The sequence below is a fragment of the Hypanus sabinus genome, chromosome 12 (assembly GCF_030144855.1).
Source record: "Hypanus sabinus isolate sHypSab1 chromosome 12, sHypSab1.hap1, whole genome shotgun sequence".
Lineage (NCBI taxonomy): Eukaryota > Metazoa > Chordata > Chondrichthyes > Myliobatiformes > Dasyatidae > Hypanus > Hypanus sabinus.
Window position 1 is genome coordinate 27861587 of NC_082717.1, and position 24971 is coordinate 27886557.

The 24971-nt window shown below is 42.0% G+C and overlaps 1 protein-coding gene across 7 annotated transcripts in view; it reads right to left on the minus strand.

The window, feature by feature from the left end:
* The window catches only part of LOC132402718 (CAP-Gly domain-containing linker protein 4-like), a 332263-nt gene that overhangs the window by 172351 nt on the left and 134941 nt on the right, over window positions 1-24971 (minus strand). For all 7 annotated transcript variants that reach the window (XM_059985680.1, XM_059985681.1, XM_059985679.1 and 4 more), the window contains exons 8-9: window positions 2193-2328; window positions 1168-1308 (exon numbers count right to left, since the gene is read on the minus strand). In XM_059985680.1, coding sequence (XP_059841663.1) covers window positions 1168-1308; window positions 2193-2328 — 277 coding nt within the window. The remainder of the gene's footprint in view (window positions 1-1167; window positions 1309-2192; window positions 2329-24971) is intronic.

Here is a 24971-nt window from a genome sequence, read left to right on the forward strand (position 1 = left end):
ACAAACCTTCTCCCAAGTCTCAGTTCTCTAGCAGACTGCATCAGGTTTTCCTCCAAGATTTCCCTGTATTTTGTTGCATTCATTTTACCCTCTACCTCCACAGGTCTTTCAGGGCCTGAGGAAGTAAAGCATCCCCACACAGCACGAAGCAGCTACCACCATATTTCACAGTAGGGATGGTGTGTTTTTCATGATGTGTGGTGCTTGGCTTATGTTTGGCCAAACATAGCGTTTAGTCTGATGGCCAAAAAGCTCAATTTAGATTTCATCAGAACCTAGAACCTTCTTCCAGCTGACTTCAGAGTCTGCCACAAGCCTTTGGGCAAACTCTAGCCAAGATTTCACGTGTGTTTTTTTCCAACAGTGGCTTTCTCTTTGCCACTCTCCCATAAAACTGCGACTGGTGATATACCCAGGCAACAATTGTACTTGCATTCTCTAGACAGATTTACAGCTGTGCCATATTCTTTCATGGTGGAGTTTTTACCAGGATACCGACTCTCCAGCAGTTGGATCTTCCAGATTCAGGTGTATTTTACTACCATCAATTGAAACACCTTGACCACATGCTGGTCAAACGGATCCCTATTTAACCAATTATGTGGCTTCTAAAACCAATGATGATTTGGTGTGTCATATTAAAGGAGGTGAATACTTACGTAGTTATTTTGTGTTTTATATTTGTAAGTAAATTAGATCACTTTGTAGAGATCTGTTTTCACTTTGACATGAATGAGTCTTTTTCTATTGATCAGTGTCAAAACAGCCAAATTGAATCCACTGTGATTCAATGTTGTAAAACAATAAAACATGAAAACTTACAAGGGGTGAGGATACTTTTTACAGGCACTGAAAATACCACTAGTAATTTTTGTTATACTGATTCTTTGGAAGCACTCCTCTCTTATCACCATAAGCATTCCTCTCCCTTTTGATAGCTGACAGATACTAAAATCTGTTTTAACTATAGAAATTTTATTTTGAATAGGTGAAAAAACAAGACATAAAAACTAATTCAATCTTGGCTGACTAGCAGATTACAACAATCTAATAAATTAAAGGATCACAAAAAAATTATAATCTTCATCAAACTGAAGACAAACAACAAATTCTTAGAATAATAAATGTAATTTGTAATGTAATTAGTCAAAGCAAATTTTTGCCTACCTGTGTTCACCTTAGATGTGACACGTGACAAGTCTATTTTCTGAGATCGAAGAGGAGCTGATGTTTTATGTGATGAAGTTCTGGTTAGTCTCTTTTTTTCTGTGGATACTTTGCTAACCTTGGAGAGTGGTGCAAAAATTCCTTAAAGAAAACAATAAACTGTTAAACACCTTCTGAACAAAATATTTCAGGATAAACACTGCTGCAAAGAACTAATGATAGAAGTTCCATCTTCTATTTTCTAGGGGAGGATTTTCTTCACAAAAGTTCCACAAGGAAAAACATGAAAACATTTTTTTGTGTGTGTGACTGTATGTTTACTTGCTATCTTATTATGTGCTATATGTACCTTGAGCTAAGTATGACTGTGTTTTGCACCTTGGCCCTGGAGTAATGCTGTTTTGTTTGACTGTATTCATTGGTTTCACATATGGTTGAATGATATTAAACCTGAATTTGAATTTGAACTTGAACTATTTTCCTGCACTATCATTATAACCCATAGTTGCTCCAATATCCAAAAATCTATCAATTTTAGTTCTGAATGAAATCAATGACCGGCAAAAGAAACCTTTTGCAACCTTCTTTATCCAAGCAGTCCAGTACACCAAATGCAGCAGGGTTAAACATTAGTAGCTAAATAAGATTATTCACTGTGTATTCTTCACCCAAATTACAGAGAGCTGCCAATAATTCTTCAGTATACACAAATGATTTTCTTCCCTGAATGACAAGCTGTCAAATTGCTAAGCACTATCCATAATAACCAAATGCTTACCATTTTCCATTTCTAAATGCTTAATGATTCTATCTTGAATTATACCCTTAAAAATATTCATGCAGCTGATGTTAGGCTAACTGACCAATCGCATTGCTTATCCTTCTCTATGAAACTCAATGCATTGCCATTTCAGATCTGCCATTAATAGAGTCAGGAAGATAACAATTAGTGAATACAGTTGAAAGCTCAGCAGAAAATTACTGCTCAAAATCATTTTAAGTACATAAACAAGGGATGATAATACCATATTTCACTGGGCAGCTGAAGTACTGAATGCCACAGATACTTCCATCGTTCTTCCCTTCGGGTTCATCCAGCTCAATCCCTGCCCACTGGCCACTGGCAAATTCAGTGGTACCACAAAATCGTAGTGTTCCAACCTGAGAGAAAAAGAATGAAGAATGAGAAATGCAAGACACTCTTATCATTGGCGACTAATTCGTATTAAATTTGTACTCTAGATATTGTACATCACAAAATAACAGTTGCATTTTATCACCCATTTTAAGGCCCCAGTGATCACATGAAAGGTGCAAGGGCAAATAATGTTGGAAGACTTCTGAACACATGTGAAAGGCTATGTATGTCAAGGCCTGCAAATTTAAGCTATTAGGCCTCACTTAAATAATCCTTTTCAAACTTATATCCATTCCAAAAACAGCCTGGCTAAGACCCATGAGCAGAAGGGTAGGAACCTGCAACACAAAACTACTGCAGGAGATCCATGGAAACCATTTCAAACATAAAGAAAGCACTCTGATTGTAATCATAGCTTCAAAGCGACAATGAAAGGCCTTCAACATGAAACATGAACTCCATTTCCCTTTTTAAAATGTTGCCTGACCAACTGAATGTTTATCTAGTTGCCTTCAATAACCTTCAGTGAATGGCAATGAACCATTAGTTCACATAAATGTGTATAGCAACCAGGGATTTGATCAATTTAACTGAGATTTTTTATTTGTGAATCATGTGCTCCTTTTTTTACAGTTGAGCATGAAAACTTAAAAGTCAAAAACTGAAATGTCAACAATTCAAATATATTCACCACTCCCTCCCCCCCACTTTGCTCAGTACTTAGTTGAAACACCTCTCGCAGCTATAAGAGCCAATACTCATTTTGGATAATGCTCTATTAGCTTGGCACAACGTGATGGAGCCCATTCCTCCTTGCAAAACTTCTCAAGCTGTGCCAGGTTAGTGGAGAAATGGCAATGGACAGCAATCTTGAGGTCTTGTCAGAAATGTTTGATTGGGTTAAGGTCGGGGCTCTCAAGGGCATTAATTTTCTTCATTTGAAGCCACTCCATGGTTGTTCTGGCAGCAAGTTTTGCATTGTTGCCCTGCTGAAAGACAAACTTCCTCACCAGTTTAAGCTTTTTGGTAGAGGTTCGCAGGTTTTGATCCAGGATCTCTCTGTATTTAGTAACATTCATCTTCCCATCATTCCTGACCACATTTCCAGTCCCTGGCACTCAAAAGCATCCCCGCAGCATGATGCTACCTCATCATACTTTTCAGTGGGATGGTGTTACCTAGTTGATGCACAGTACTAGATTTATGCCACACATGCTACTTTAAAAAAAAACATCTCCTTCCCCTCAAGGCTTCCCAAAGCATCACTTAGTAAATACTGTAAAGATATGGAAGGAGGTTTTATGTTTGGATGAGACTAAAGTTGAACCTTTTGTCAACCCTCCCTAAGCAGTACATGTGGCTTTATTTCTTTCTATCTTTTAATATTTGCCTAGTTTGCTGTCTTTTACATACTGGGTGATGCCCAAGTTGGTGCAGTTTTTCATTGGTTCTATTATGGTTAGTATTCTATTATGGATTTATTGAGGATGCCCACAAGGAAATGAATCTCAGATTTGTATATGGTGACCTACATGCATTTTGATAGTAAACTTTACTGTGCACAAGTACAATGAAAAACTTAAATGCAGCAATTTGAAGAGAAACTAGATACATTTCAAACAATTTACTGTGACAGGCTTTTTCTTGGAGCTTTGTCAAATAAAAAATAGAAGCTATAGGTCTGTGCATGAAATAGAGTGGGAAATTTGTTGCTAATTTATGGTCTGAAAACTTAAGGAGTGCAACATCAGTAAGACAAAGGAGATGGTGATAGACTAAGCCTGCACTGCTCCCTTTACTACTGATGGTGAGGATGTGGATATGGTGAGGATCAATAGTACCTGGAGGTGCATTTGGTTGACAGACTTGAGTGGAGCACCAACACAAAGACTGAATTCAAAAAGGGCCAGAGTCGCCTTTACTTCCCAAGGAGACTGAGGTCCTTTGGAGTGTGCAGGCCTCTCCTTCACATGTTTTACCAGTCTGTTGTCACAAGTACAATCTTCTATGTGGTGTAGTACTGGGACAATGGCATCAACACAGGTGATGTCAACAGGTTCAATAAACAGATTGGAAAGGCTGGCTCTGTTATATGAGTCAAACTGGACACACTGGAGGCTGTGGTAGAACAAAAGACCCTACGGTAAATCCTGTCAATTCTGGATAATGTTTCTCAACCTCAGCATGCCACCTTGGCCGAACAGAGGAGCACTTTTAGTAATAAATTAAGACAACTGCTCTGCTATAGGAGGTCACTCTTACCCTTGGCCAAAGAGAGAATGAACAGAGCAGAACAGAGTAAACATTTACTGTTTGGACACATAAACAGAAAAAAAGGATAGTGATAGCTGTAGGTGGTTAAAAGTGAAAAGGACAAAAATGAACATAACTTATGAAGAGAAGACCTTTGAGACATTTCCTTGCAACCTTAATCCAATAGAAGCCTGTTGCAATAGCTAGCTCATCTAATTGCATCTTAAAAGATGTGAAAAATTTACCTCCTTGCTAAAATGTAAAAATAACAAGGAACGCATATCAAATTTTAATATTTCTAGCAGCAATATTGTCTAGAGATTTTGCTCTATGCAAATCTTTGAGTAAATATGTAAGTATAATCCCAACATTAAATAGCTTGATGGGTTTAGAGAACCAACCAATGAAGTAAACAGACCTGCAAATTCTAGATTTCTTTTTATTTATTCTGCTTTTTTGTCCCTAAAATTGGCCTTTCCTGGAATAAAATAAGGACATAGGACATAACGGTACAGTAGTGTTGTGGGATCACTGAAATCAAGTATAATGTTCTGATAAGGGGTCCTCAAATGCTGTAAAGGCCAATCCAGGCTTCCACATGTTCTGACACAATGTCAGCAAGAGTAAGTGGTGGCTGTGGTTAGTGTTTGTTCAGTCTTGTGATAGATATTCACTGCTCTGCGTGGGGTCCTCCTCTTTTCAGCCAAGGTCAAAGTATTGTTTCTGAGTAAGCTAAACTTCCAACCAATATTCTTTGTTGTAAATGGAGCCACTCTTCAGTTCTTAATGTGAATGGCAAGCAGTAATCAGTCTTAAGTTAAGAGGACAGCTTTGCAAACAGGTGCTTTCTACAGAGTAAAGTTGCAGGCCCACAGCACCTCAGTTTATTGCTCAAGAGGTGCATTGTATGACAATGGATTATATAATTTAGCTTGTTTCAAACTAGACAACGCTGGCTAACCTGTTTAGTTCAAGGAAGCCTGCAGACCAGATTGATATTATTTAGCATATTAGCTAATCTGTTACTAGCTTCACATCATTTACTGTGCGTACCCAGAAGCTTTTAGACCATTTCTGTTCAAAAGTATCTGAAAACATATCACGTGGCAGAGAAACAGCTTAAATGAAGACAGAAGTCCAGGCTTCTTAGGAATGGTCCAGCAACATCAAGATGAATGACGGAAACATGGGGTGAATAAGAATACATTTTCCTGCCTTCAATTTCTGCAACGGACCACTAATTCGTCTGTGGTTTTTGGGTATGTCTTTTAGCTGATAGGAATTGTTCCTGTGTTTTGGAAATCCTTTGTATTTTAGAAATTGTTTGGATTGCGCAAGACTTTTATAGGATAGAAAACCTCCGAGAGTTTAAAATGGGTTTTGAGAATGTTATTTGGATGTAAATGTGTAGCACTGAAAATAAATGAACTGGGTTTAAAATAATCTATGTTAGCTGGAAGTATCTTCTATTTGGTAGGGACGAGGGACACCCTATTCAAATAGTGGGTGCTGGCAGCTAAACTCGCCATGGAGGATAAAGAAGGAAGTGTTTGGGAAGTCTTTAAAGATTGGGTAGTTACAGTATAACCAAGCTTTACAAAGGTTCTTGTAGCTATCTAAATGGGATAGGGCTTAAGATCTTCACTTGAGTTTCGCATTTCATGGTCAGCAATCCCCATGCAATCACTCCTTTAGCAGCTGGTGCTTGTTCTCTGTAAAACAGCAGAGATCACTCTCTGCAGCTCCATCTTGAACAGATTTCTTCTAGCCGTATCTATTGAGTGCAATGTCTTTCGGGTCTTTAGATGTTATTAAGGGATTGGACATGCTAGAGACAGGAAACATGTTCCCAATGTTGAGGGAGTCCAGAACCACAGTTTAAGAATAAGGGGTAGGCCATTTAGAGCAGAGTTGAGGAAAAACTTTTTCACCCAGAGAGTTGTGAATCTATGAAATGCTCTGCCTCAGAAGGCAGTGGAGGTCAATTCTCTGGATGCTTTCAAGAAAGAGTTAGATAGACCTTTTAAAGATAGCAGAGTCAAGGGATATGGGCAAAAGGCAGGAACAGAGTACTGATTGTACTGATCAGCCATGATCACACTGAATGGCAGTGCTGGCTCGAAGGGCCGAAGGGCCTACTCCTGCATCTATTACCTATTGTAATGTCAAATTTCTTCAAGCTGTTTTTGATGTTATCTTTGAATCATTTCCTTTTTCCACCAAGGATTCATTGACCTTCCCTCAAATGGAAGTAAAGGATCTGTTTGGCAAGATGTGAGTTAGGCATTCAAATGATATAACCTATCCATCAGAGTTGGTGCTGCTTTATCATAATAGAGACACTGTTCATTTTGGCCTCCTTCAGTACGCTGGTGTTAGTGATCCTCAGAATCTTGTGTGAGGATCTTTAGTGGCATTGTTCTAGGGATTTCAGGTGCCTACTGTTGGTGGTCCATGATTCAGCTCTATACAGTAGTGTAGGAAACACAACTGCTCTATAGTTCAGGTGCAGACCTTTAAATTGTGGCCCAATTCAAATTACTTAAATATTAGAATAAGAACGATAATGTGCAATTATTCTATTTCTCCTCTTCTAATCTCTGTGTAGATGTAGATATAGCTGTAATGTAAGTGTGGACATACAATGAAAATGGCACCAGACTTCCTTTCTCTTGTCAGAGTGTTGTCAAAGTTCCCACTGGTAATGGGCATCAAAGTACTGCAGAGTGACTTCTGAAATGTCTTTGTCCAGTACAGAGTGACAGCAATGCTAATGAAAAAGTGGAGAGTAAATTGATATGGAAGAAACATACTGTAAGGTTTTAAGTATGTGATGAGTCTACAATATTTTCAATACAGTAATCTCACTAAAAGGACAATAGGACAGAAAATAGACAATAAGGAAGCATCTCCCTTTGCAATAGTTCTATGATGGGGATTAAGATGAGGATTCAACATAGTTCTTCTGTGCAGCTGTTCTAAACACGAATTTAAATGAAAATGCTCTAAATTAACACTGGAGATTTTTCTGTTATTTCTATCCATCTTACAGTAATTTAGGTGGATTTGAGAATATTGTAATAGGCTTTATTCCAAAGGGAACAGTAACTCGATTCCCTGAATAAATCATAGGCTTGCAGCTTGATCCTGCAGATAATTTTTTCTGTGCCCTATCCAAATAGCACCTGCCATTTTGATATTGCTTCAGTGAATTACATTTCAAACAGAAAATGAACACGATCAAAAGCACTGCAGTCAACTTGCCCCATGTTTAATGTCAATCAAGATTTTAACAACACGGTTATATAAAGTGTATTTAAAAAAGAAAAAAAACTGAATAATAAAATCACTATTTCTCATAAGCTAGAACAAGCACAGAACTGATTTAATTGATTCATTGCCATGTTGCCATTTTGTTCTTTTAAACTTTTGTAAATAGTTTATCATGTGCAGAAACTGTGCAACAAATATCAGTCTAACAGTGTATAAAAGTTTTATCCCTTGTGTGTTATGTAACAGTAATTGACTTTGCATCTCTTACTTCATTGGTCTTCTAAATGGCTCAGAATAAACAGCAAAATACAAGCACAGTTTGTTTTAGCTATCCTCATCACTATTGAATCTGTTTAACAAATGCAAGTTTCACAATTACATTGATCTCTCTCAAATACTGAGACTATATTCAATGGGAAACACTGTATAGTTGATGCTTGGCACACCATAGCAGATAGTGCTGCTGGATGTCAGAAACAAGAAAAAGTCCTGGAAGCTGTTAATTGATGGATCTTATTAAAATAAGATTTATGGGCTGATCAGTGTTCAGACTCGCAGCAGGATGTAATCCAATCTAACTATGCAATTAACACTAGGATTCCCAGGCTACTATTAAAAGTATGAACACAGCTGTTAAATAGAAGTTGCATTCATTCAATTCCAATTTAAATATTTCTTCCAATTTCATGTATTAATATATTGCAGAATGAATGACAAGGCCATGGTCAGATTTTCAGATGACACCCTAGAGTTGCTCCTAGCTACAGACAGGCACAACAATGGTTTTTACGCTAAACTTAACAAAGGAATGCACAACAACATATTCAGAAGAATCTGATTGAAAATCTCAGACCTTAACAGCAGAAACATAAACATTGGGGCTCAGAATCCAGTGCCACAAGAAATTCAATTACATTGTTAGATTTGGAAAGTGCACATCTCACTATTCCCATCTCTTACAATGCAACTGTTTAGATCTTCCATTTACTCCTGCAACAACGAGTCTAATTATCATCCCCATGTCTATCTTTCCCACAAATAAGTGGGGGACATTGCTATTAGGAATTGGATTTGTTTTATTATTGTCACATGTCATTAGATGCAGCATATTGTTCTTACAGATCAAATGATTACATGATGCATTAAGGTAAAACAATAACAGAGTGCAGAATAAAGTGCAGACCTCAATCAGTATATCTCGGCAAATGCCCATCCTCTCACTGCTATCTAACATTTGTCCAAATTTTCTAAGTCCTTCTCAGTAGCAAGACCACCACCAAAGGTCCTTAGAGGAGGAGATACCTCTCGACAATCAACAATTACAGGATGCATCAGAGCACTCACACAGCATACAAGTCAACTAAGCAATTCATAAGAGGAACAAACAGTAACGAGGCGATTATTGGTGGCAGAAACAGCTCAGAAGAAAATCTGCCAGAGTTCAATGGAATCTGTTGGCTCTCTCATCACATTGGAAGCTTTAATTAAAAACAGTTGACTGCCATTCAGAATCTCAACCAAAACATCATCTTTGCCTTGTTAAGTACAGTAGATTACCAAATAATCTCATCAGGAAGTTCAAAGGCACAGTGGTTGATGGTGACTGAATGCTTCATCACAAAGCTGCAGTATCCAGCCACATTCTCATTCATCTGACGTTTCAGGCTGAAGGGACCACATTGATACAAACCTCCATTATTATACATGAAACTTTGGAAAGGAGTCCATAAAAAATATAAAAGGCACATAGAACACAGGCCTGTTGGTGATTTAACAATATTCCCTGTGCAAGCAAGACAACTGCCTAATATACTCAGTCTGTCTTGCAGTAGCAATAATCAAGTCAAATCATCAAATGAAGTTACTGTCATTGAACCACATGTATGGGTATAACATATATAACCATATAATGTATATAGAAACATCTAATTTCTACGAACCAGTTTGTAAAGCACATAACACACAATAACCTAAGAAGGTAAGGATAAAACTTACAGGTGAATCATACATAAATAATGAACTAAAGTGTATTAATATTAAATATTGTAAGGTACAGAACAGATTAACTAGTGAGATGTTGAATATGAAGCAGCCAGGTGTTCAGAAGCCCAATAGCTTAGGGAAAAAAAACTGTTCGCATCCTGACCATTCTTGTTTTTATGCATCAGTCTCCTGCTTGATAGTAGTAAGTCAAAGAGGATGCTGGGTGGATGGGTGGGATTCTTAAAAATACTAAGTAAGGACCCTGCATATGCAGTACTCCTAATAAATGTCCCTCTTGGATGATAGGAATGCTGTGATCTTTTCAGCTCTTCTCACAATTCTTTGCAGGGACTTCTGGTCCAATATTCCAACTGCTCCCATACCAGAAGGAGATGCAACTTGTCAGGGTGCTTTCAACGGTGCTTCTGTAAAACTCAAGTAAGATGGAGGAAGAAGGTTGGAGCCTTGTTTGCTTCAATCTTCTTATGAAGTGGAGGTGCTATCGTGCCTTCTTGTTCAGGGAGATGATATTAAGGGACCAGGTGTGGTTGTCCATGATGTGAACTCCCAGGAACTTGGTTCACTTAATTCTCTCTACGGAGAAGTCACATATTTACAGAAGGGGGTGCTTTGTCTGCACCTTCCCAAAGTCCACAGTGATACCCTGTGGCTTCTCCACATTCAGGCTTAGGCTGTTCTTCTCAAACTAATCCACCAACCACTTCACCTGCTCTCTATATTCCTTCTTGTCATCGTTCATGATAAGGCCAACCGCTGTTGTGTCATCCGCAAACTTGATTACACGGTTTGAACTGGATCCTGCAACACAGTCATGTGTCAGCAGCATGAACAGCAGTGGGCAGCGCACTCAACCTTGGAGAGCGCCAATGCTTAGCATAATGGGAAGGGAGATTTTGCTATCCATATGGACTGACTGTGGCCTTACAGTTAAGAAGTCCAGGATCCAATTGCAGAGGAAGGTGTTGAGATCCAGCAAGGAAAGTTTCACCCTCAGTTTCTGGAGTATGATGGTGTTGAACACTGAACTGAAATCAGAAGTCTGGCATATGAGACACCATTTTCCAGGTGAGACAGGACAGAGAGGAGAGCAGAGGCTATTGCATCATTATTGGATCGATTAGAGCGATAAGCGAACTAGAGAGGGTCCAGTGTAGCCAGGAGAAAGGTTTTAATGTGCTCCATGACAAGCTGCTCAAAGCATTTCATAATGTTTAATGTTAATGCCAGCAGATGATAGTCATTTAGGCAGGTTACTGTTGCCTTCTTTGGCACTGGAATGATGGTTGCCATCTTGAAAACCAAGGGGACAATGGATTGTTTCAGAGAGATGTTGAATATATCCGTCAGCTGGGTTGCACAGTCTTTCAGAACCCGACCTGGAATATTGGCGGTGGGTTGACTCTAGCCAGGGTCTTCCCCACCTCAGCTTTAGCCAGATGTGGTGTCTGCATTTCGGGGGGGAGGGGCACCTCCCTTGCCAGTACTTCATTCTGCACATCAAACTGGGCATAGAAGACATTCAGTCTCTCAGGAAGAGCAGTCTCCTAGTCACTGACATACAGGGTGGACTTGTAGTCTGTAATCCTCTGAATTCCCTAAAACATGGGCCTCATGTCTCTGGCATTGTAGAAATGGCTACAAGTTCTCTGAGAATGCTCCCATTTTGCTAGAAAGCACAGTTCTTGCTTCCCTGAGAGCTGTCACATCTCCCAATCTAAAAGTAGCATCACAATCCCTCATCTTGGCACAGTCCTCTGCTGTAAGCCATGGCTTCTGATTTGCCCTCACCCAGATGTGTTTCATGATAGCAACATCCTCAGTATACTTCTCTATGTAGCTGGTCATAGAATCCACAAATTCCTCAATGTTAACATGGTCACCCTAGGTAGCAACCACCATGAACATTCCCCAGCTCATATTATCAAAGCAGTCCTGCAGTGCAGAGATTCAGCAGAGTCCTGCTGAAGGATCTTGACACAAAAAGTCAACTGCACTTTTTTTCCATAGATGCTGCCTGGCCTGCTGAATTCCTTCAGTATTTTGTGTGTGTTGTTTGGATTTCCAGCATCTGCAGATTTTCTCATCTTCGCACCCTCAGGCTAGGTTTTCTTCATCTATAGAAATAGTTTGACCCATTTGATCACTGGTTTGTGTGCTGGAATAAATCTTACAGTTAAGTGATCTGAGAATCCACTGTGGGGTCGAGGTACCGCTTTATAGGAACCTGGTACAGAAACATAGAAAACCTACAGCACAATACAGGCCCTTTGGCCCACAAAGCTGTGCCGAACATATCCCTACCTTAGAAATTACTAGGGCTACCCACAGTGTTCTATTTTTCTAAGTTCCATGTACCTATCCAAAAGTCTCTTAAAATACCCTATCGTATCCGCCTCCACCACCGTTGCCAGCAGCCATTCCACACACTCACCACTCTCTGAGTAAAAAAACTTACCCCTAACATCCACACTGTGTCTACTCCCAAGCACCTTAAACCTGTGCCCTCTTGTGGCAGCCATTTCAGCCCTGGGAAAAAGCCTCTGACTATCCACATGATCAATGTCTCTCATCAACTTATACACCTCTATCAGGTCACTTCTCACTATCAGGTATGTTAGTGTAAAACAGGTTTAGTGTATTTTCACCTCTGGTAGCAAAATCAACATGCTGGTGGAATTTAGGCAGGACTACCTATAGGTTTGCATGGTAAAATCGCCTGTGATAATGAAGATACCATCAGGGTATTTGGTTTGAAAGTCACTGAAACACTCACACAGTGCCTTGTCGGCAATAGCAGAGAGAAGGGATATATACAACAACTAACACAACTGTAGTGAACTCCCTCGGCATAAAAAACAGCCTGCACTCACAAAAATAAACTCAATCATTGGTGACAGACAAGAAAAATTCTGCAGATGCTGGAAATCCAAGCAACAAACAACAAAAAAAAAGCAGCAAGAACTCAGCAGGCCAGGTAGCATCTATGGAAAAAGAGTACAGTCGATATTTTTTCGAGCCAAAACCCTTCGTCAGGATGGGTCATTGGTGAATAATAGGACGCCACTGCTAAAGCATCCATAGGCCAATTCTTATTTATGCAAATACAGATACTGCCACCACGGGTCTTGCCTGAGATCACTGGATTCCTGTCATCCTGAAACATGCTGAAACCCTCCAGCTGGATGGCCATTTCTGGGATGGATTCATGAAGCTATGATTCTGTGAGAATGAGTGCGTAGATATTTGTTCTCCCACTGGTTCAGCCTCAGACAAAGGTAGTCAAGTTTATTTTCAAGTGAGCAGATGTTTGCCAGTAAGAATGATGGGAGAGCTATATTGTCCCCTTTTTTGTTTCCTTGTGCACCTCTTCTTATGGTGTTGCTCACAGAGGTCTGAAGCAGGCAATAGTGTGCGCAATACAACTAATCTGCAGAGCTCCTCTGCAGTCCAAAAGTTTACTAGCAAGGTGGAATTGCTGTGCACAGTATACTTACTGGCCAGCAACATTTTCCAATCATAAAAAAGACGTGCATCAATGGAAAAGTGTACAGTCGACATTTTGGGCCAATCCTGCCGAAGGGTTTCAGCCCGGAATATCAGATGCCTGGCCTGCTGAGTTCCTCCAGCATTTTGTGTGTGTGTGTGTGTTACAATACTTTTACGCCACCTTATTGGCTGAGGAAGCAGTTATGTGTATTAAAAATGTATAGGCAATAGATAATATCTGAGATAACCCCTATGCAAATGAGACAATATCACCAATATTGAGGGATTATGCTTTCAAAGGCATCAGGCAAAAAAGAGATCCAATTATCACTTATTTCTCAGGTATACCATCTAGAAAGGCACTGAGGAGTCTTCAGTTAGGGCAACAGACTGCAGTTTCTATGAAGTAATTACTTAAAATAATATGTAATCTGATGGCTGGCATATAATGACCAGGACAGTGGAGAGAAAATAAAAATTGGAACAAGTACAGAAACCAGGCAGCTCTTTCCATGAGGCACCATTAAGGCGGCAACTCGTGCAAGCAGCTCCAACAGAAATATTCAAGTGCAAACACGAGGAAATCTGCAGATGCTGGAAATTCAAACAACAACACACACAAATGCTGGTGGAACACAGCAGGCCAGGCAGCATCTATAGGGAGAAGCGCTGTCGACATTTCGGGCCGAGACCCTTCGTCAGGACTAACCCAAAGGAAAGATAGTAAGATATTTCAAAGTAGTGGGGGGAGGGGGAAATGCGAAATGATAGGAGAAGACTGGAGGGGGTGGGATGAAGCTAAGAGCTGGAAAGGTGATTGGCAAAAGTGATACAGAGCTGGAGAAGGGAAAGGATCATGGGATGGGAGGCCTCAGGAGAAAGAAAGGGGGGGGACACCAGAGGGAGATGGAGAACAGACAAACAACTAACTATGTCAGGAATGGGGTAAGAAGGGGAGGAGGGACATTAACGGAAGTTAGAGAAGTCAATGTTTATGTCATCAGGTTGGAGGCTACCCAGTCGGTATATAAGGTGTTGTTCCTCCAACCTGAGTTTGGATTCATTTTGACAATAGAGGAGGCCATAAATAGACATATCAGAATGGGAATGGGACGTGGAATTAAAATGTGTGGCCACTGGGAGATCCTGCTTTTTCTGGCGGACCGAGCATAGGTGTTCAGCGAAACGCTCTCCCAGTCTGCGTCGGGTCTCACCAATATATAAAAGGTCACACCGGGAGCACCAGACGCAGTATACCACACCAGACGACTCACAGGTGAAGTGTCGCCTCACCTGGAAGGACTGTCTGGGGTCCTGAATGGTGGTGAGGGAAGGAAGTATAAGGGCAGGTGTAGCACTTGTTTCATTTACAAGGATAAGTGTCAGGAGGGAGATCAGTGGGAAGGGATGGGGGGGACGAGTGGACAAGGGAGTCGCGTAGGGAGCGATCCCTGCAAAAAGCAGAAAGAGGTGGGGAGGGAAAAATGTGCTTGGTAGTGGGATCCCGTTAGAGGTGGCGGAAGTTACAGAGAATTATACTTTGGACCTGGAGGCTGGTGGGTGGTAGGTAAGGACAAGGGGAACCCTATCTCGAGGGGGGTAGCGGGTGGATGGGGTGAGGGCAGATGTACGGAAAATGGGAGAGATGCGTTTGAGAGCAGAGTTGATGGTGGACGAAGGGAAACCCCTTTGTTTAAAAAAGGAAGACATCTCCTTTATCCTGGGATGAAAAGCCTCATCCTGAGAGCAGATGCAGCAGAGACGGAGGAATTGTGAGAAGGGGGATAGCATTTTTGCAAGAGACAGGGTGGGAAGAGGAATAGTTCAGGTAGATGTGAGAGTCTGTAGGCTTATAGTAGATATCAGTAGATAGGCCATCTCCAGAGATGGAGACAGAAAGATCAAGAAAGGGGAGGGAGATGTTGGAAATGGACCAGGTAAATTTGAGGGCAGGGTGAAAGTTGGAGGCAAAGTTAATGAAGTCGACAAGCTCAGCATGCGTGCAGGAGGCAGCGCCAATGCAGTCGTTGATATAGCAAAGGAAAAGAGGGGGATAGATACCCGTATAGACTTGGAACATGGACTGTTCCACAAAGCCAATAAAAAGGCAGGCATAACTGGGACCCATACGGGTGTCCATGGCTACACCCTTGGTCTGGAGGAAGTGGGAGGAGCCAAAGGAGAAATTATTGAGAGTAAGAACTAATTCCGCTAGACGGAGGAGAGTGGTGGTAGAGGGGAATTGGTTAGGTCTGGAATCCAAAAAAAAGTGAAGAGCTTCGAGACCATCTCGGTGGGGGATGGAGGTATATAGGGACTGGACGCCCATGGTGAAAATAAGACCGTGGGGGCCAGGGAACTTAAATTCATTGAAAAAATTCAAAGCATGAGAAGTGTCACGAACTCAGGTGGGAAGAGATTGAACAAGGGGGGATAAGACAGTGTCAAGGTATGCAGAAATGAGTTCAGTGGGGCAGGAGCAAGCTGAGACAATAGGTCTACCTGGACTGGCAGGTTTGTGGATCTTGGGTAAGAGGTAGAAACGGGAAGTGCGGGCTGTGGGAACTATGAGGTTGGTGGAAGGAGATGGGAGATCCCCAGAGCTGATAAGGTTGGTGATGGTATAGGAGACAATGGCCTGGTGCTCCTTAGTGGGGTCATGATCAAGGGGTAAATAAGAGGAAGTATCAGAGTTGTCACTGTGCCTTGGCCAGGTAGATGTCAGTACGCCAGACAACAACAGCTCCCCCCTTATTAGCAGGTTTTATAGTGAGGTTGGGATTGGTGCGGAGGGAGCGGAGAGCAGAGCGTTCGGAAGGAGTGAGGTTGGAATTGGAACAGGGTGTGGTGAAGTCAAGACGGTTGATGTCCCATTGGCAATTAGCAATAAAGAGATCCACAGCAGGCAGAGGACCAGAGCGGGGGGTCCATGAAGAGGAGGAGGGTTGAAGACGGGAGAAAGGGTCATTGGTGGGGGTAGGAGAGTCCTTGTCAAAGAAGTAAGCTCGGAGACAGAGCCGGTGGAAGAAGAGTTCAGCGTCATGGCGTACGCGGAACTCACTGAGGTGTGGGCGAAGGGGGACAAAGCTGAGGCCCTTAATGAGGACAGAGCGCTCTGCCTCAGAGAGTTGAAGGTCGGAGGGAATGGTAAAGACCCGGCACAGATGAGAGATGGGATCAGAGGTGGGAGGGAAGCTGGTAGTGTCAGTGGAGAGGGAAGGGTTGGGGTGAGAGGAAGATGGAGCCTCTGAGGGCCCAGGAGCTGATGATGGGATCTGAGGGAGAGGGGATTGCAGAGTGGTGGTGGGGGAAGGGGAGACGGGAGTCACAAACGCAGCATTTGAAGACCCGGCCTGGAGTTCAAGGCTAGAGTCGCAGTTGGTGGTTGTGCAATCGCTTTGAAGCTGTCCATGGTTGTTGGAACCCACGTTGATGGTGCTGGAGTCCGGATTTTCAAAATGCCCTGGGTTGCTGGGGCAGCCGAGATCGACGGCTGGGGCTGGGGATGCAATACGAAGACCATGCTCTGGGGTCTGCAGATGGAAGATCTTGCGATCCTTGCAGGACGTGATAAAGTCAAAGAAACAGCAATTGCACGCATGGATCCGACGGGGGATGAAATAACGGACAGGTCCATTGCAAATGGAGAAAAAGGTGTCCCAGAGGCGTGGAAGGGATTGTGATAGGGACAATAGACAATAGACAGTAGGTGCAGGAGTAGGCCATTCGACCCTTCTAGCCAGCACCACCATTCACTGTGATCATGGCTGATCATACACAATCAGTACCCCGTTCCTGCCATCTCCCCATATCCCTTGACCCCGCTATCTATAAGAGCTCTATCTAACTCTCTCTTGAATGCATCCAGAGACTTGGCCCCCACTGCTTTCTGGGGCAGAGCATTCCACATATCCACCACTCTCTGGGTGAAAAAGTTTTTCCGCATCTCTGTTCTAAATGGCCAACCCCTTATTAAGGGGCTCCAGGTACCTTCTCATGGTAGAGAGTGTCGCCCTCAGAGCTCGACGGGAAAAACAACCGGAGGCAGAGTCAATTAAATGTAAGTACCTGGGATCCTCAGAAGCTCCAAATTGAGAAGCTCGAAAACGGATCCTGAAGCCAACTGGAGTCAGTTGACGGCGAAGACATGTTCCAATGAAGGACATATGGCTGAAATAGCGGGTCAAAATATGATCGAAAAGTTGAAGGGCCAAAGGAATTATAGATGGGGAGCAGCGAGAGAGGGTTTCGCAGAACTCCGGTTGAAGAGAAGATTTAAACTTCTTTGGTGTAGGCATCAGTGTCAGAGGCTTCGCAGTAGAATTTAAAGAGCAAACACGAGGAAATCTGCAGATGCTGGAAATTCAAACAATAACACACACAAAATGCTGGTGGAACACAGCAGGCCATGCAGCATCTATAGGGAGAAGCGCTGTCGACGTTTTGGGCCGGGACCCTTCGTCAGGACTAACCAAAAGGAAAGATAGTAAGAGATTTGAAAGCAGTGGGGGGGAAGGGGGAAATGTGAAATGATAGGAGAAGACCGGAGGGGGTGGGATGAATCTAAGAGCTGGAAAGGTGATTGACGAAAGTGATACAGAGCTGGAGAAGGGAAAGGATCATGGGACAGAAGGCCTCAGAAGAAAGGCAGAGGGGAACACCAGAGGGAGATGGAAATATTCAAGTTTTCAAGTTTTAGACTGCTACAGCTGAAATCCACGGCTGCAGCAGCGTCATTTTAAGGTGTTTATAAAATCTATCACTACTCAAAGTCAACGAATCTCGGATGGCATTTTCCAGTCGTAAGTGCGGTTCCCTTTTAAGAGAGTGTAAGAGAGGATGCTGCGCTGGATTAAAAGTTTGTTTAAAGAGAAAAGGGTTCTGACTTCCACTACCATCTTCTCTGCTGGGAAACGTACAGTTTCTTGAAAATAAAACTGAAGACCTCAGAGCATGATTGCTGTACCAAAGAACCACTGGAGAAAGCTGTGTTTTTGTTTCATGTTCACTTGGTTATCCCCCGCTATTCCGGACACAGTGATAGTTCGCTGGCTTTACAATGATTCACCATTAAGAAAGGACTTCTGAGTCTTGCAGTGGCAGAGGAGGTGGAGTATGCTTTATGATTAACTTGTCGTGGTGCACAAATGTAGTGGCTCTGACCCAGTCCTGCTCACCCTACCTGGAATTCCTATCGATCGGGTGTCATCCATTTTATCTGCCATGAGAATTTTCAGCTATCATCTTGGTAGTGATGTACATTCCACCTCAATCCTGTGTCAAAAAGACTCTAAACAAACTGAGCAATATAACCAGCAGGCATGAAACACCACGCCCTGATGTCTTTCCCATCATTTTGGGGGATTTTAATCAGACCAGCTTGAAAAAGTTCCTAAATAATTATCACCAACATATCACATGGAACCAAGAGCCAACACACGGGACCAGTGTTATACTACCATCAAGAACGCATACCATGCCATCCCACGTTCACACTTTATAAAGTCTGATCATCTGGCTATACTTTTACTCTGAGCATAGGCAGAGACTGAAGACCACAGCATCAGTAGAGGGGACCAAAGTATGGACAAAGGAGGCAGAGGAACATTGAAAGGACTGCTTTGAATCAGTGAACTGGGCAGTATTCATGGATGAATGAATACTCCAGTTGTCACTGACTTCATTAAAGCCTGTGTGGATAAGTGTGCCCCTACAAGAACATACTGTACACATCTGAATGAAAAGCCATGGATGGACCAGGGGATTCATGATCAACAGAGGGCTACATCTGTGACATTCAAGTCTGGTGATCCAGAAGAAAGCCAGGTATGACTTATAGAGGGCTATTTCAAGAGCAAAAGAACAGTTCCAGTTGAGGGTTGGGGCAGAATTGGATGCACAAAAACTCTGGCAGGGTTTACAGGCCATTACTTCCTACAAAGCAAAACCTAACATTATGAATGATAGTGATACTTCACTCCCAGATGAGCTCCTTCCCTTTTATGCATACTTTGAAAGGAAAAATAAAACTACATTGGTGCAACAGGCACCAATGGTGTACCTGGTAGGGCTCTGAAAACCTGTGCCAACTATGGGCAGGTGTGTTCAATCTCTCATTGTTACAGTCCGAAGTTCCCACCTGCTTCAACAGGGCAACAATCATGCCTGTGCCCAAGAAGAACAGGGTCAGGTGCCTTATCAACTATCGTCCAGTAGCAGTTCAAAGTAGAATTTATTATCAGAGTACATACATCTCACCACATACAACCCTGAGATTCCTTTTCCTGCAAGAATACTTAGCAAATCTATAAAACAGTAATTGTAAACAGGATCAATGAACAACAAACTGTACAAATGCAAATATAAATAAATGGCAATAAATAACTAATGCATGAAATAACAAGATAAAGAGTCCTTAAAGTGAGACTATCGGTTGTGGGAATGAGTGTAGTTATCCCCTTTTGTTCAAGACCCTAATGTTTGAAGGGTAGTAAATGTTCTTGTACCTTATGAGAGCAGCAGTGAGAAAAGAGCATGGCCTAGGTGGGTGAGGATCTTTGATGATGTCACATCTAGGGTGATGAAGTGCTTTGAGAGGTTGCTTTGGCTAGAATCAACCCCTGCCTAAGCAAGGACCTGGACCTACTGCAATTTGCCTATTGCCAGAATGGGTCTACAATGGGCATGATCTCATTGGCTGTTCGTGAGGCCTTAGATCATCTGGACGTACTTATGTGAGGCTGCTGTTTATTGATTACAAATCAGTATTTAACACAATTATTTGTATGGTTCTGATCAAAAAGCTCCAAAACCTGAACCTCAGTATCTCCCTCTGCGAATGGATCCTTGACTTCCACACCAGAAGACCATAGGCCGTGTGAATTGGAAACAACATCTCCGCCTCACTTATAATCAACACTGGTGCACCTCAAGGATGTCTGCTTAGCCATCTGTTCTATTCTCTTTACAACCATGTCTTTGTGGCTAGGCCAGGGGTCAGCAACCTTTACCACTGAAAGAGCCACTTGGACCCGTTTCCCACAGAAAAGAAAACACTGGGAGCCGCAAAACCCGTTTGACATTTAAAATGAAATAACACTGCATACAACGTTTTGTTTTGCCTTTATGCTATGTATAAACAAACTACAATGTGTTGCATTTATGAAATTGATGAACTCCTGCAGAGAAAACGAAATTACATTTCTGCATGCAACAAAAACATTTTGAACTCCGAAAAAAAGAGGTTGGGTTGAAGGTTACTTTTAAGTAAAATACTCAATGTCTATTTGAGTTCTTCTTGTATTTATGAAAAACGCCAAACTTAAATTTGCCGCCATCAGCAAACCAAAAATAACGTCAGCCAGCTGTCAACCTGAAAAATAAAAGGACTATTTCACTGAACAATGAAAACATATGAATATACGTAAAGTAATAGGCAATTAAAGTATTTATCACACTTGTTCAGGTTGACTCACACCTGACAATGCAGTCGTATTCAGTAGGGATGGATCGATGCTTAGGGGAGTGACCGGGAAAGATAATGTGCTTTTTTTCCTCTCTGAACTCACAGAAGCGTTTCCCAAACGATGTTTGCATTGCGATGATTGCAGAATGTAAATACTCCGAATTTATCATGTCGTGACCTTGTTTGAACTCTCTCAAATTGTGGAAGTGAGACAATGTGCCTTTCTGTAAATCTCTGGCAAGCAATGTCAACTTGCGCTCGAATGCCAAAACATCCTCCAACATGTGCAGGGCTGTACGTCCTTACCCCGTTGAAGAGCTGTGTTCAGCGTGTTCAGGTGCGCTGTCATGTCTACCATGAAGTGTAGCTTTTCCAGCCACTCTGGCTGTTCCAGCTCAGGAAAGTTGAGCCCTTTGCTGCCCAGGAAAGTTTTCACTTCTTCCAGACACGCGACAAAGCGTTTCAGCACCTCCCCTCTGGACAGCCAGCGATAAAAACACGTTGTAGCGGTGTGCTACACGCAGTCAGTAAACTGCAGTCAAAGATAGCTTTATTCGAACTAAACAGCCTTGCTTTTAAGCCTCCCTCAACCCGCCCCCCATGGGCGCGGATGCTGCAAAAGACACGTACTCACAAACCCCCGTAGGCTATCTCCCTTAGCCTGAACGCTGGCTAATTGTGAGCCGGTTCGGATGTGTCAGGAAATGGGTCGCCACAACGTCTTATTTAGATTGTACAAGATCACCATAATCTTCAAATTTAGATTTACATTTCAAAAACTAACAAACTAACATAAAATACATTTTAATTAAATACTGACCATGTAGCGGTGTGCTACACGCAGCGCTAAAATTACGACACGGAGTCGGTAACCGCCGTCGAAGGAAAAAACTTTATTCGAAATCCTCAGCCTCACTTTTAAGCCTCCCTCAACCTGCCCCCCCATGGCGCAGAGGCTCCAAAGCTCTGTGCTCGCAAACCCCCGTAGGCTATCTAATTGTGAGCCGGTTTGGATGTGCCAGGAAAAGGGTCGCCACAACCAATTATTTCCCAAAGCAACAGGGAGCCGCAGCATAGACGTAAAAGAGCCACATGTGGCTCCGGAGCCGCGGGTTGCCGACCCCCGGGCTAGGCCCAGCTCAAATGCCATCTATTAACTTGCAGATTACACATCAGCTGTTGGCAGACTTCCAGATGGTGATGAGGAGGTGTACAGGAGCAAGATAGATCAGCTGGTTGTCTGGTATCACAGTAACAACCTTGTACTCAAAATCAGTAAGACTGAAGAATTGATTGTGGGTTTCAGAAAGGGTAAGGGATAATATATGCCAGTCCTCACTGAGGGATCAGAAGAGGAAAAGGCGAGCAATTCCAAGTTCCTGGGTGCCAACATCTCTGCAAATCTATCCTGAGCCCAACATATTGATGTAGTTAAAAAGAAACCGCAGAAAGTTGTGAACTCAGTCAGCTCCATTATGGGCACTACTCTTGAGGAGATCTTCAAGGAGCGAATCCTCAGAAAGGCAGCATCCATCACCCATGACATGCACCCTTTTCATTGCCACTATCAGGGAGGAGGTACAGGAACCTGAAGGCACACACTCAATGTTTCAGGAATAGCTTCTTCCCCTCTGTCGTTAGATTTCAGATTGGACATTGAACCCATCAACACTACCTCATTACTTTTTTTCCCCTCACTTTGCACTACTTATTTAATGTTCATGTCAAAATGAAAACAAATCTCCACAAAGTGATCTAAATTAATTTACCCACCAGATATGACACATCAAATCATCACTGGTGCAGCCAATTGGTCTTAAAAGACACATAATTAGTTAAAAGGAGATAACCTATGTGCAGTCAAGGTGTTTTAATTGATTATGGTAAAGATATACCTGTATCTGGAAGGTCCAACTGCTGGTGAGTCAGTATCCTGGCAAAAACTATGCTATGAAGACAAAAGAACACTACAAGCAACTCCATGGAAAGTTTATTGAAAAGCAGTAGCCAGGAAATGGATAAAGGAAAATTTCCAAGTCACTGAATATCCCTTGGAGTACAGTTAAGTCAATCATCAAGAAAAGGAAAGAATATGGCACAGCCCAGGCCATCCTCAAAAACCGAGTGACCATGCAATAAGGGGACTAGTGAGGGAGACCACCAAGAGGCTTATGGCAAAATTTAGAAGAGTTACAAGCTTCATTGGCTGAGTTTGGAGAGACTATGAGTACAACAACTATTGTCTGGGTGTTTCACCAGTTGCAACTTTATAGGAGAGTGGCAAATAGAAATCCACTGTTGAAAAAACTCACATGAAATTTCAACTAGAGTTTGTCAAAAGCCATGTGGGAGACTCTCAAGTCAACTGGAAGAAGGTTCTATGGTCTGATGAAACTGAAATTGAGCTTTTTGGCCATCAGACTAAACACTATGTTTGGCATAAGCCAAACACTGTTAAAGGCCACATGAGTCTTGGGAGTATGCCGAACTGGAAGCACCACAGCTTGAGTTTTCTGGCAGCCAGGTCTTGTTGATGCGAGGTATGTACATGATGGTACATGAAGTCAGCTGGAAGAAGGTTCTATAGTCTAGAAACCAAAACTGAGCTTTTTGGCTATCAGATTAAATGTTATGATTGGCATAAGCCAAACACTGCACATCAACAAAAACATACCATTTCTACCGTGAAGCATGGTGGTGGCTGCATCTTGCTGTGGGAATGCTTTACTGCAGCAGGCCCTGAAAGGCTTGTGAAGGTAGAGGGCAAAATAAGTGCAGCACAATACAGGGAAATCCTGGAGGAAAATCTGATACAGTCTGCAAGAGATCTGCGACTTGGGGGAAGATATGTTTTCCAGGAAGTCAATGATGCCAAGCATAAAGCCAAAGCTACACCGTAATGACTTAAAAACAATAAAGTTAATACCCAGAGTGGCCAAGTCAGAGTCCAGACCTCAATCCAACTGAGAATTTGTGGTTGGAATTGAAAAGGCATGTTCATTCACAATCCCTATGCAATCTGACAGAGCTTGAGCAGTTTACTAAAGAAGAATGGGGAAAAGTTGCAATATCCAGATGTGCAAAGCTGGTAGAGTCCTATTCACACAGACTCAAAGCTGTAATTGCTGCCAAAGGTGCATATACTAAATACTGACTTGAAGGGGGTGAATACTTATGCAATCAATTATTTTGTGTTTTATATTTGTAATTCAATTAGATCACTTTGTAGAGATCTGTTTTCAGTTTGACATGAAAGAGTCTTTTTCTGTTGATCAGTGTCAAAAAAGTGAAATTAAATCCACTGTGATCCATTGCTGTAAAACAATAAAACATGAAAACTTCTGGGGGGGGATGAATATTTGTCATAGGCACTGTATATATATTTTTATATATACATACACACTTCCTACTGCGATTTGCAATTTTTATTATATATTGCAATATATTGCTGCCGCGTAACAAATTTCATGATGCATGCCAGTGATATTAAACTTGATTCTAATTCTGAGTGTAAGTATGCTGCAACTTTGAGGAATGTGAAGTTTGGACTGAAAGCTGTGTAAGGTAAATTCTTCATGGGAAGAAGCAGGCTGGCAGCTTTCTGATATATACAGATGTCAAGTGCAAAATAAATTGAGAAATTAACAGTGATACACAGCAAAGAGCTGTGATAAATCCGCATGGAAGTGAATGAAAACATATCTTCAGAACCAGGTTTTTGATTATAAGAATGAATGGTACCAACAAAGGCATTTTACTTTCAAATACAAAGAGAATATTGGGTCTGTAAAGTCTATCATGGGTACCCTAAGTCATTTGGACAGTGACTTCGCATTTTCAGAACAATGGGAATATCTACAAACCTCAATGATTAGTAGAGAGGAAGAATCTCTACTGTTGCCAGAAATTTCAGAACAAGAGTTGAGTTCACAACCAAGCCGAGAAGCAAAAGCACAATGTGCAGTAGCAAGGTAACCATGGAACTGCTGAATACAATAGATTCATTTATCACTTGCACATTGAATCATCCAGTGAAATGTATTGTTTGTACTAACAATGAACACAACCCAAGAATGTGCTGGGGCAGCCCTCAAGTGTCGCCACACATTTCAGCGCCAGCAAAGCATATCATAACGTTCAGCAGAACAACACAAGGAACAAAACAAAACAAGCCACTTTCCTCAC